Below are 14,146 nucleotides of genomic sequence, written 5' to 3'. Positions count from 1 at the left end.
ACACTTGCTGCCGCTCACAGCCCGGAGATACGGCGCCTTTGAAGTATCTTAAAAATAGGGGAGAGGTACCGAAATTGCCTTAAAATACATTCTTCATGCAAAATGAACACTGATCAAAGGGAACGCCGGAAAATTGCTTTTCTTATTATTGTACACGCGAGCCCGAAACAAATGAGTTGAGATGAAATGCTTTTAATTTCCTTGATTATAGCAACTCATCAGTTCTAAGAAAAAGTTTCTTTCTGTATAAGACCTGCTTTCTTTGGAATAGTTAATTTAAAAAAACCGTCCAAGTGCAAGTCAGTCTCGCGCACCGAGAAGGTTCCATCCATATCCATACTTCCATACTAATATTATAAATGCGAAAGTGTGTCTGTCTGTCTGTCTGCTAGCCTTTCACGTACCATCCGTTCAACCGATTTTAACGAAATTTGGTATAGCGATAGCTTGCATCCCGGGGAAGGACATAGGCTACTTTTTATCCCGGAAAATCAAAGAATTCCCACGGGATTTTCAAAAACCTAAATGCACGTGGACGAAGTCGCGGGCATCAGCTAGTACTATATAAATCAAACACTATTATGCATAAAATAAATAAAAATCTGTTTTAGAATGTACAGGTAAAGCCCTTTCCCACTTAGTATAGAAATCTTAATTTAAAAGTTGAAAATACTAATATTTGTTCATGAACACATTCTAATTTTTTTTGGTGATGTAAGCACAAATTCCCTTTACGTGCTATATTACCTACCTACCAACCAGATTTCATCATTCTAGGTCAACGGGAAGTATTCTTGACAGACAGACAGATAGACAGACGCCGAAGTTATCCTGTAAGGGTCCCTCTTTTCCTTTGAGTGAAACCCTAAAAATTCAATAATATTAATTAACCTAGTTAACTCTAAATTGAAATTACATATATGAAAGTCAAACTAATTTCAGAAGCAGTGATTTTCGCGCATTCGAAATAGATCTACAGTATATTAATTTTCTATTCATTAGGTTGGCTTTTAGTTGAGCGTACCTATTCTGTGGGAGCGTTAAGCCCCTAGAAGGGTTTTATGAAATTCTCACAAGTGGATCTGAAATGAACAACGAAATGTAACTTTCATTAGTAAGCTTTGCCAGACGCAAAGTTTTCAACTGACTACGAATTTGATTAAGTTACCGAGCTTGAGAATTACAGTTTTGTGGTTTAGCCCCCAATATTAAGTTTCAAACTGCCTCGTTGGTCAAGTGGCTAGCTTATTCGGCAGCGGATCAAGTCTCGGTTTCAAGTCCCTGGTCGAGCCAAAAAAGTAATTTCAGTAGGTTTTTCTGTCAAGAACTTTTCAGTAGCAAGTTGAAGTTGGAAGTTGGCTGTATTCACGAATGTATGATAAAGATGGAACGAGCGGTCCCGAATTCGGGTAGGATGTTATGATGACAAGCCTAGTGAGTAGGACGTCGGTCTTCTTTTCGGGAGGTCGGGGGCTGCGCGGGTTCGATCCCGGGCACGCACCTCTAACTTTTCGGAGTTATGTGCGTTTTAAGGAATAAATTAGCATCACTTGCTTTAATGATGAAGGAAAACATCGTGAGGATCTGCACGCCTGAGAGTTCTCCATAATGTTCTCAAAGGTGTGTGAAGTCTGCCAATCCGCACTGGACCTGCGTGGCAGACTATAGCCTACGCCCTTCTCATTCTGAGAGGAGACCCGTGCTCAGTAGGAGCCGACGATGGTTGATCATGATGATGATTACGATGACTTGTTTCAGAACGACACGTCAACTTACGGCTTCGAGTCCCCAACGAGGGCAGCCTGCCGGCACCTGTGGCGTTGCTGCTCTGACCACCACACGTTCTTCCGCATGCAACAAACCTCCCCGGCATCCGCTGATATTTTTGCGTTAGGTTCAAGACTGAGAAACAGGTAGTAAAGTTTTAAATACTGAGTAGATATAACTAGGCATCTATCCGTAGTTCCATATCCATACTAGGTAATATTATAATCCATCCAATCAACCGATTTCGACGAAATTTGGTACAGATACAGCTTGCATCCCGGGGAGGAAGAGTTCCCACGGGATTTTTAAAAATGGAATGGGATGTCGCGGGCATCATCTAAGTAGTTATACCTATGTATATTAGGGATTTTCTCTTGCTATTAAAAATGTTGCTATTAATAAATAAATCGATCTTCCCAGTTATATAATAAGAATACTTAGTTGTTTTTTTATTCGAATAATCAATTGGATAAGTGCTACTATATACATGCAAAAGTGCGTCTGTCTGTCTGCTAGTTTTTCACGGTGCATCCATTTAACCGATTTTGATGAAGTACTTAAAGAAATAGCTTGCATCCCTAGGTAGGACATAGGCAAATTTTTGTCCTGGAAAATCAAATAGTTGCCATAGAATTTTTAAAAAACCTAAATTCACGTGGACGAAGTCGCAAGCATTATCTGTTTGATACAGAGACAGCTTGCATCGCAGGGAAGGATGTAGGCTACTACTTTTATCCCGGAAAATTAAGGAGTTCTCACGGGATTTTTGAAAAAGGTCTTGTTCTATATATATAAAAGGAAAAGCTGACTGACTGATCTATCAATGCACAGCTCACAAACTAGTGGACGGATCGGGCTGAAATTTGGCATGCAGATAGCTATTATGACGTAGACATCCGCTAAAGAAAGTATTTTTGAACATACAACTCCTTATAGGGGTAAAATAGGGGTTTGAAATTTATGTAGTCCACGCGAATGAAGTCGCGAGAACAAGCTGGTATATAATATGTTCTGTGTAGTGAAATGTATCGTTTTGTCTCCAGCGGCCGGGGGTCCCGCCCGCGCCCTCCGCCCGCCTTCACGCGGACGCCCTCGCGGCGGCTCGCCCGTCCACACACCTCCTACTCTTCATTACATGACGGTATTTTTAATTATTTTTCACTCTACACTTGCTTCGGTAAGTATTGTCAATTATAAAACTCATCGTTCACTCTGTCATAAATCTATAACTTTTTCAATTTGTTGTGGTGTCTACAATATTTACTTTTCCATTATTTAATGATTTTTTTTTGCAATTTTGAGATAGACTACTCCTTTTCCCAAAAGAAACACAATAACGATATTTACCTGAACGCAGTACGTAAAATGTTAGAAACACGCTACATCATCATCATCATCATCAACCTATCGCTGGCTTCACTTATAACAATTAAAACAGCTAATTTTTCAGTTGCCAAATAACCTTAAATGACCAAAAAATATATATAAATAAATTTGTGATTTTGACGATTTTTAATATAAAAACGGAAAAATTACTCTTCAGTTAAACTTTATTTGGCGATTGAAAATTACAGCCCTTAGTAAAATTATTAAAATACCACGGGCGATATTTAGAAAAAATATACTTCTCACCGCTTGCTAAAAAAGTGAAAGACAGTTGAAACAAGTTAAAGTTTATTCAAGCATCTTTAGAATTTTTTATTGTTACAGTGCCAAAGTTAGAAGACTTGAGAATAAAAGACTGCCTTCCTGAAATGAAACAGCCTACCTCAGTACACCGACCTAATTCGTAAGTAGGCGCTTGTTTTTTGTCACGCTTGTAAAGTCCCATTCGTGTTTATTTTGTGTTATGAATTTCACTGCGACAGACCGCAAAATTTTGTAAACAACATTAGACTGGTTTTTATTGTGATAATCATATTATAGCTATGATTCTTTTCGTGACTTTGCTGTTTTTTACAAGTGAAATTGCAAAACCAAAACTGAAAACGATATTCTTTTACTATTACTCAAAAACTACGGTAGCTACCTATTAGTTAAACAATAATCATAGATCGTTACAAATTGTTTTATTTTGGTAGACGATCTTAATTAACTATCGTTCCTATGGATGCGACTGCTGGATTCCGCGATTGTGGGATTATGATCCCGCATTTAAAACAAAATATTTGTCTTCTTGTTATTTGTTTTGTGGGTGGGTGTAGGTTCAACTCCCGCGCGTTGGTTAGGTTTAAAAGGGAAATATGAATGTATGTCCATGCCTAATATTTCTCAATTAAAAAATTAATAATAGGTACTAATAAGTTGGCTGGCGTCGTAGGTAATTAATTATCTAAAAAGCGGCTAACTGCAAAAACGGAAATTTTCTAAAAATAACGTTTTTTCTAAATTTGTTTTCTTGTTGAGTCTAAAGACGACCTTTTCTGTGTACCAATATACACAAGTACGCGATAGGTTGAAATGGCAATCAGGGAGAAAACGCCCCGCACGCCCGCCTCATACCTCTATTTGCTATATCAACCTGTCGGGTTACCTGATATACCATACCTTGTAACTATCTGGTTATGTACTGAAAGACTTTCAAGTATTTTTTTGTAGAAAAAAAACCTATTTCTGGTAGGATAAGTGGGGAAGCGGGTACATGCGAGCCACCTGTCGGCCCTGGAGGATCTCCACGATCGACGCGATCCGCTCCCACGCGGCGCGGCCTGTACTCCGCGTCTCCGACGGCAAACAGACCGCCGCCTGTGCCGAGACACCGATCGGCCTCCGTGGACTCGCAGAGCTCGAACGATTCACGATCAAATCGCAAGTAAGAATTGAAACAAAATTGTATTCGATATTAAGTAACTAAAAAGACTGCATTCTTAAGTACAACGCTATAATATTTTTAAAAAGTATTTTATGAGGTTACAAGTGTAAATTATAAATTGAAATCACCCCCGACAGATCAAGATTACCATAATATTGTATTGTAGTCGCACGATTAAAAAACAGATGAGGGTAGATATTTCCAATACCGGATCTTAGATCATTACCAGCGCTGCAGCTGGTGAAAAATATCTCAGAAAATAAAGAAAATTAGCTTTTTATTTTATGAAACATTTCGATCATTTTTTTTAAATTAAGTACCTGAAATAGAATCGAAATAACTGTAATCGTTTTTTTTGATTGGCAGGCACAGGCATCGCTCCAGGCGGCAGCAGTCAGATGCGGAAAGTGAACTCTCTAGGGGCTCAGGTCGTTCCGGTCGCCGACACCGGCGTCACCGCTCCAGACATAAGCACGAGTCGGGTTCAGAGAAAGACGATTCGCAACCCGACACTAAGTTAGTTTCCAAAAATCTATCTATCTATACATATTATAAAAAGACTTGTCCTGACTGACTCATCTGTCAACGCGCAGCCTACGCCGCTAGGATTAGAAACTTAAAATGTTAACAACAGGCTCAAGTCAATTTTTTGAAAATTCTTCCCCCATTTTAAAAATTCCACTCGAGGGAAGCCGGGTCAGGTCAGCTCGTTATAAATATGTATTGCTCTAGTACTAGAAATGCAGACTTCTCGAGACAGTAAAATGTTGCACTAAAATCTTACGGCGATGTCTTTTCAGGTATTCTAATTTTCTTTGTTTTTATTCTGTACCATTTCATGTATTATGATTTGATTTGGACCTTATTTTTCAGGCGCTAGCTAATCGTTAATTCTTTATTACGATATATTAATAGATTTTAAATATAAAACTGTTAGGAGATTAACAATCGTCTCTAATAGATTTAAAGTTAATCAGTTTAATAAAAACGAAATCGTGAATGAAAGAAATGTAATTTAACTTTTAGCGACGTAAAAAAAGATTTTCCTTATGTTAAAAGGAAAAACTTAAACGAAAACTTAATTGATTTTGGAATTAATATCTTTCGCTAATGACTTAAATATTTCAGGGAGTACGAGCTAGTCGATTCGGAGTCACAATGGAAGGAGGTATTAAGGCAAACGACGGCTGGCGGGGGCGTGCAAGTAAGTGCTTCCATTGAATAAAATAAATATAGTCTCTTTCCGTGTTCTTGCTCCTCTGAACTACTCTAAGGTCTTTATTTTCTGTTGTAACAACATGATTTTGTAATGCAGGTAGCGAATGTCCGACGTTCGCAAATGGAACCAGAGACTGGAACGCATCGATCGTCCCATAGACCCCGAAGACATAAAAAGCATCGGTATATCTACTTTATATTTTGTAAACTGTATTTTTTAAAATTCCCAATTGTTTAGCTCTCTATCAAATATGACCGATTTTAATGATTCTTTTTTGTTTGGTAGGTCGTACTTGAGAGGTGGTTTTTTTTACTTTGGTGAAGATCTGATGAATATCTTTGGAGATAGAGAACAGAATTCCTCAATAGATAAGAGTAAATTGCTCGCGATCAGCATAACAGCTTAGTAAACAGTAGGTTTTTAACCAGGCATATCATATTATTTTAGTACGATGGGGCTACTAAAAATTGTGAAATAAAAAAAAATCAAAAAAAAAATCAAAACCGACTTCAATAACCACCAACACTAAAAAGTAAAAAATAATTTAAGTTATTACCCAATATATTATGTATACAAAAGTTATTGTAGTTCTATAGTAATATTTTTTGGAGTCGGTGCCAATGTGGAGTCGCAAAACACTATGAAGAGAGATAGGCGGTTCGTGCGGCTAATTGGCACGGCTCCAAAAAATACTACAATAACTCTTGTATACATAATAGATTGGGTATCTAATAAATTAAATTATTTTTTACTTTTTAGTGTTGGTGGTTATTGAAGTCGGTTTCTATTTTTTTTTTTGGATTTTTTTTTTATGTCATACAATCTTTGCGAACACGATCGCGGTTACGGAATCGGGAATCAGTTTAATGTCCTGTGATCGCGGTGTATTATTTTGCCCCAGGTTAGGTAGATAAAGTTTATTGAACTATAAAACTAGGATCTAAAATATAATTAGAGAAAAACATAACCTTTTTTAATTGCATATGTATATAGACAAATTTTGTATGTCCTTTAGGTCACGGTCACGTTCACCGAACGAAAAGAAGTGGCTGCCGACTGAACTGAAGCAACACCTCGAATTCTCTTTAGTGGATACTACAGGAATGACTGAGGAACAGCTTAAAGAAATACCGTATACCGTCGTGCAGACTAGTCATGCTCGGCATACCAAGCTCAAGACGACAACAAAACATAGACCGTACGTGACTTGAAATTATTAGTTTGACAATTACCTAACTTTTATACTGAGTCCTATCACCTATACCTATAATATTATATAGTTTGAATCGATTGAATTATGCATGTATCTTAATTTGTCCATAAAACGACGCAATTGCCTGAAGAATGTAATTTAAATAAATATCTTTTATGAATAATACTTACTCTTAAGTATTATTATATTCTCTATATCTCAGACGTGATTTTTTTAAATAACCCAACGAGTATCGAACTAGTAAAGAAAAATCAAAATAGGTACTCATAGAAAACCAAAGTAAAGATATTTTTGCTTATTATAACGTAGGAATGATCACGGATCACTTACGAGACGAGAGAAGAGCTCTTCATCGCACAAAAGTGACCATGACAACCACAATCAAGGATCTCTCAGATCGAACTCGAGCATACTCAGCACGCACCGAACCAATGAGAAACATGGAAGGTATGATTAAGATAATAATTGAATTGTTTCTTGCTATACCGACAGATCATTTTATTTGTGGAATTTTATGCGTCACCCAATGATAAGTATTTATTGCAAAATTCTTGTCTTAAAATAATTTTGTCACAAGAGTCGATAATATTAGTTGAATTTTCCGATTAAAGGTACCTTTGTCTTTTAAGAACTTTTTCAGCATCTGATTTTAACCTATACTTGCTGTTTGCTACGTTCACGTGGCTAACTCAACATTGCTATGTATTGGATCCTAGTATAAATATATGAAAATGGGTACCTATACTCTATCTGTTGTGGCAATATGACTTCAATCGGAAAAATCGTCCAGAGACCAGAAGCTACACGATCACTAACGGACGTACTAAAGATATTAAAAAAATAGTTTGCTAGTTTTCATTTTGTAAGTACGTTTAAAATATTTACATTTTACACATTTTATGATCGTCTTTTAGGCGGGTTTACCCAAGCTTCGATGAGACCGTCGGGAGAACAGGCGACGATTTCCTCACAAACAATGGATATAAGACCACAGTCACACCGGCGTTACACAACAACAACCCTTACAGTCCCGTGACAAATAGTAATAGTAACAGTTCGAGTGGGGAACTGATATCGGGCAGCGCGAGAGTGTCGCATGAGCATACAGATTCTGGGTTGGGTGCTGATCAGGATTACGCCTATTCTTCCGAGAGGTAACTACATCTTTTTCTGACACCTTATTGTAAAACTGACAATCATTTTACATGTTACTTTACAAGCTTTTATCAATAATAATGTCATTAAAAGTTGATTCAGCCGCTCTTTAGAGGTATTGCCAACGGAAAACTATTCTGCGTAAGCATCTGCAAATTTGATTTCGTTTGAGCACGCGTTATGCAGCTAAATTTGTCATAGCAAGCCTGGGCCAACTATTCTGCTACTTGGAGATGCAGCTTCTAGATTAAGGATCTAAGAGTACCCTTACCTAAAGATCTAATTTAGCTTGATAACGATGATGCATGTGACTGTCTCTGTATGAGTTTTGGAAATACCACGTTTTTTGCTGTCAAAAGTTTGATCCCACTACGATTCCACTTAATTGTGCATACCTAAAAATTTCAGCCCTTAGTGATTTTAGAGATTTGACTTAGAACCTTATCACCAGGTCGAGTGACAGCGCCAAGTGCGGCGCAGGTGGAACGCAAACGCCAGTGAGTAGGCAGTGGAGGGTGGGCGGGGGCGCGGGGTGCGGCGCGGGGGGCGCGCCGGCGCTGGCGCGGCGGCCGCCCGCGGTGCCCGGCCGCCGCATCACCGCCTCGGGCTCCCAGCGCTCGCTGCTGTCGGTGGCCAGCGACAGCGCGACCTCGCGCCGCCCGCGCGACCTCGCGCCCCGCTACTACCCGAGTCCCGCGGACAGTGGCTTTTCCCTTTTCGTGAGTGGGCGCTTTGCTTCCTAACATACTTCTGCGATCCAACTGCCCTTGTAATTTAAAGGACGAATTTCGAAACGAGGCCATTCATCAAATTACGTGATTTAAAGAAAAAGGATCTATTAAAAACAAGGACTGTATAATATCGTAATGAAAGTTATAGCTCCCGGAGTAAAGTCTAATACCTCAGCTCACCCATTGAAATCTAGGAGCCATTGCTGCACTGAAACCACTAGATTTCAATATCACCAGATTTCAATAGATGAGCTGAGTTTATACTGTTGGAGGCAAAAAGAAAGCAGCTACAACCCAACCAAGAAACCAGGAATTTAAATCCACTCGCAGATAGAAAACACAATCATTTTTGAATGTATAGGCGCAATTCAGCGAACGGCACCATACACAATTTCATTCACGTGAAAGCGTGAAACTACTTTTTGTTAACAGTTTTTTGATAATTTGTGACCATTCTCTTTTAATTCCGTGTACCTCTGCAGTTTACAAGGGCTGTTGGAATAATCTGCAGCTCCAGTTTCAGGGACGCTAAAGATTTAACTTGTACAGGCTAAATGACATAAACCTTCTTTGCATTAAGCCTTGTCCTACCCAATGAAATTTTTAAAGTATCTATAATTAAATTTTTTTGTAGGATAGATATTCTAATAGACTGACAATATATCTCATTATATTTACCTGAATAATATACCTAAGTATTATAATTTATATTGTTCTTTCTAAGGGGCACAATATTTAAAAATTCGACTGCACTTGCTTTCATAGAATTCTTTGATTATTTAATAGATGAAGCCCGCGACTTTATCCGCGTGGAATTCTAGGTTTTACATAACTCTTTGATTATCCGGGATAAATAATAGTTCAAAATCTTCTTATAACAAGTAGAATGATACCCACAACTTCGTCCATGTGTACTTAGGTTTTAAAAATCCTGTGGAAACTCTTGGATTTTCCAGGACTGAAAGAAGTCTATCTTTCTTCTCAATGTACAAGCTATCTCTGAATAAAATTTCGTCAAAGTTGGTTAAGTCGGTGGGCTGTGAAAAGCTAGCAGACAGAAAGGCACTTTCGCATTTTATAATGTGAAGCTTGGTACCTAGGTACTTTTTTATCAACGAAGCAAGCAACAGCCGAATATTTGTGTTGACGACTGACGAAAATGTCTGCCAATGCGAATTGTGTCCTTCTTTTACTTAGTTCTTGTTATAGGTATCTTTTGCATAGAAACTGTGCTTAGAAGGGGCTTGCAATTTATACAAAACCATTTTTTTACGATTTGGTAAAATATAAAATTGTTGTCAAGACTGAAGCAGAAAATATTAAAACAATTGTATAATTTACCGACCTATTTTAAATGTTAACTATCAGTTATTACTTTTGTTTGAGAACTGAGCGACACATTAAGGATTATATTAGATCGCTGCTTAATATTTCCCCTTATGTTGGGTTTAAGTACTTCATAAATATAATGTGTATATTGGTGTGCACTGGTAGTTTGATGAGCGTATGTGATTGGGATACACAGAGACATGCTAGCAACAACAACATAATGATCGGCGAGAGCGGCTCGCTGGCGCGGCGGTACGCGCGACCGACGCGGGAGTTGCGCGACTACAACGCGAACGTGGCCCGCACGCACGCGCGACTCGCGCACCATGCGCACTTGCGACACGACAACACCCTCGACATTATTCTAAAACCTCTCATAGAAAGCACGCAGTAAGTAAAGTCGCACGGAGGTTTCAGCAATTTGTGTCGCAAGACGTAGCGGAATGACTTAGCTGCACGCATTGGTTTGTTGCCCCCTCCCGGTTGCTCGCGGAGGCACCTTTACTTTATTTGTTTGTGTTTGTGTGTGCATGAGTTTATGGGTAGAGGTTGATATTAACACCTGACTAACACGATTTGACTAACCGTTATTTTTTAAATTCTGTGTTAATTTGTGTGATTAATTTGTTGTTTTCTAAAAATCTGTTTTGTAATTAAATGTAGGTGTTTTATGTACTGCGTTTTGGATACAGGTTACAGAGCAACTGAACTCAGCAAACATACCTTCCAGTAGCGCGGATTCCATGTTTCACACGTCTAGTAGCAGCGGCAAACCTCCGGGGGCGGCTGAGATGAGCACCGAGCTATAAAACAACGTATTCTTTTAGAAAATTGCTCTCGACGCTAACCGCCCTAATAAAGTTACTATCTCCACTCTTTACATTACTCCATTTTGTAAAAATAATATTATAATATAAGTACCTACCTACCCTAGCGTAAAGATGAAATAGTTACTTTCATGTACAAAAAATTATCATACACGGATATACTTTACACACCATAATATATTATTATATTCTACCTATAGCATTCAAAATAACTAAAGAATTAATTGTACATAAAGTTTGTAAATAAAATTAATCAGTTTATTATAATAAGCAATTCCATGAAAAAATTCAAGTGAAACAGTATAAAGCACATTTTGTACAAAAATGTCACTAGGCAATGAAAAGAAAGGGCCATTAAGGTCACCAAATTACCGTCATAAATATTATATGAGCTTTTTGTTTTTCTTTTATCAAATGTTTTTCGAATCGGTGATGAAGCCTGGGGCTTACATCCAGACGTTAAACTTTTTAAAAGAAATGCGAAGTAATTTCTTGTTCTGAGAAGCTTTGACTTAGCTTTTATTAAATGTATTCTGTTACTTGTTCAAAAAAAATCACGTCTGTTAAAACAGACAGTTTTTAGGCAGAAGATAATTTCACACAATTCTTTTTTGAAATCAAATTAATTTCTACTTTAAAATATTTTTGATTTGTAATATGTATGCTCGTATGATCGTATACAAAAATAGACTGTGATAGCCTAGTGGTTAGGACATCCGCCTTCTAATCGGAGGTCGGGGGTTCGATCCCGGGCACGCACCTGTAACTTTTCGGAGTGATGTGCGTTTTAAGTAATTAAATATCACTTGCTTTAACGGTGAAGAAAAACATGGTGAGGAAACCTGAATACCAGAGAGTTCTCCATAATGTTTTTAAAAGGTGTGTGAAGTCTACCAATCCAATCCGCACATGGCCAGCGTGGTAGACTATGTCCAAACCCTTCGCACTCTGAGAGGAGACCCGTTCTCTGTAGTGAGACGGCGATGAGTTGATCATGATGATAATGATATCTATGCCAAGTTAGGTTAACCAAATGATTACCACATAAAATGTCTTTTCATAACCAAGAATTTAATTTTGTTACTAAAGCGGGGACCTCGTAAAATAATGTTTTTTTATAAAAATAAGCTGTTTTGCCTAAAGATACTAAATCAACGCTTTATTTATTCAAATACTGAGGACGGGTATTACTAGATATATTTTACTTAACTATTAAGGTATATTAATTTTAAATTAATAAGTATGTCATAACATAAGCATAGGATGTAAATGTCAAAGTTGTTATGTAGTTTAGGTGTAAAACAACATTTAATACTCATTGTACATGACATAATGATAATCCACTGGAATAAATTTATATTTAATTGATTGTCTATATCGATAAAAAAAAATTGGGTTATTCCGTATTCATCCTATGACGTCCTATATCCCGCAAATTGTAAAGGTTAGCTCCCAATTTATGCTTGGCCGAATTAGTTTTTAACTATAACAGTGTACACACACAATTTGCTGAGGAAAATCTTCTTTAATTTTTTTCTTTTAAAAAAAATATCTTTATAATTAGTATTTAAATCGGCCAATCACAAATTGGGTATAATGTGTAGTCTACACGACTTACCTAATAGGTATTATGTGGTGGCGATTACTTTATGATTGACCTTGAGGTTGATGTTTTTCAGAAATATTAATATATTAATACACTATTTTTAACATGTACTAGGTTTATCTATCGTTAGATAAAGAAGTATTAAAGTCAGTCAATTTACACATTGAAAAGACTGATGAATGCATTTTTCCAAGCTCTACAATAACCCGACAACTTACAACTATTTGCAACACATGTATTTTTCCAGAATTGTTCTTCTTGTTCATAATAAAAAAAAATAAGTATTTGAAACCCGTTTATTATTTCGTCCTTCATTCGCCGATTTAAAAAAAAGGAATTTTTCCAACCCTGCAGAAATTAATGGAGTAGGTAGGTACCTACAGGCATTACAAGCTTACAAGTATAGTCCGCGACAGCCTAGGTATATCCATCCCCGGGATGCAAGCTATCTCTGTCCCAAATTTCGTCAAAATCGATAAGATTGATAGACCGTGAAAAGCTAGCAGACGGACTTTCGCATTTATAATATTAGTATGGATAGGGTGGGTAGGTACTATTATATAACTAAACGAATAATGTAAACCACAATCATGTGTGTCCAATGATTTCTTTTTTACACGGGTGTATAATTAATATATTATTATCATAGGGTGTATAAATGAATGGAGATGAGAGCATACTCGTTATCATTTTTTTAACCGATAAATTATACGTACCTACCTACTACATCAAAGTCGTTTTTAGTAGGTAAAGTGAAAGTTTCTCCCGTAGCGCTACCCAGCCCACCCTCATTAGTGAAAATGGCGCTCCCTCAGATTCGATATCTGAGACAGAGTAACTTAATTAATACCGAAGCTACAGGCCTTTGTTGGGCCCCCGATAATCACTTTAGACATTATATACTTGACTACGTACAAACGAATTCGACAAGCTGTAGATTATTGTGCCCTTAGTAGTAATGCATACTAATAAAATAATCCACACTAATGTGATAGTGTGTCTGTCTGTCTGTGTTGGAATATAAGAGTTCCCACGGGATTTTTAAAAACTTACTTAGGTACCAATCTATATCTACGCGGATGAAGTCGCGGGCAACATCTAGTTTCTTTATAGAACTGTTCACTTATAGATAGGCAAGTAGGTATACCAGCAGCATTATTCGTGCCTCTTTTTAAAATAAATAACTACTTTGGTAAGTAGTGCCTTATGTATAGGTATACTTAAATATCAAATCCCATTTTGCAAATTAATAACGTACCTACGAGCCTCTTATATTTCAATGCAAAAACGATAAATGGCCATAATATCGCCAATAATTCGGATATTGCACAGATATAGACACGTTTTTGCGCTCGCAACGCTACCCATTAGCAACATGCAAATTGCATGCCTGCTACATGCATAATGTTTGCGAATAAAACCACCTTTTACTAAATAAACGTCGCTCGAGCCCAGTTTGTCGGTGCCGGCAAAACGACCAAATAAGG

General features: G+C 37.4%; 1 protein-coding gene across 2 annotated transcripts in view; it reads left to right on the top strand.

Annotated features, from left to right (window-relative positions):
- Nucleotides 1–12,926, top strand: part of LOC117992680 (band 4.1-like protein 4) — a 75,928-nt gene extending 63,002 nt beyond the window's left edge. For both annotated transcript variants that reach the window (XM_034980393.2, XM_069503695.1), the window contains exons 9-21: nt 1,759–1,913; nt 2,811–2,908; nt 3,478–3,556; nt 4,388–4,579; nt 4,946–5,095; nt 5,708–5,783; nt 5,895–5,980; nt 6,814–6,996; nt 7,321–7,458; nt 7,926–8,165; nt 8,618–8,885; nt 10,423–10,616; nt 10,919–12,926. In XM_034980393.2, the coding sequence (XP_034836284.1) occupies nt 1,759–1,913; nt 2,811–2,908; nt 3,478–3,556; nt 4,388–4,579; nt 4,946–5,095; nt 5,708–5,783; nt 5,895–5,980; nt 6,814–6,996; nt 7,321–7,458; nt 7,926–8,165; nt 8,618–8,885; nt 10,423–10,616; nt 10,919–10,934 (1,875 nt within the window). In that variant the 3' untranslated portion in view covers nt 10,935–12,926. The remainder of the gene's footprint in view (nt 1–1,758; nt 1,914–2,810; nt 2,909–3,477; nt 3,557–4,387; nt 4,580–4,945; nt 5,096–5,707; nt 5,784–5,894; nt 5,981–6,813; nt 6,997–7,320; nt 7,459–7,925; nt 8,166–8,617; nt 8,886–10,422; nt 10,617–10,918) is intronic.
- Nucleotides 12,927–14,146: the final 1,220 nt, after the last annotated feature.

This window comes from Maniola hyperantus, chromosome 2 (genome assembly GCF_902806685.2).
Source record: "Maniola hyperantus chromosome 2, iAphHyp1.2, whole genome shotgun sequence".
NCBI classification, from domain to species: Eukaryota; Metazoa; Arthropoda; class Insecta; order Lepidoptera; family Nymphalidae; genus Maniola; species Maniola hyperantus.
The sequence above is the reverse complement of the archived record's forward strand: the minus strand, read 5'-3'. Positions and strand labels throughout refer to the sequence as shown.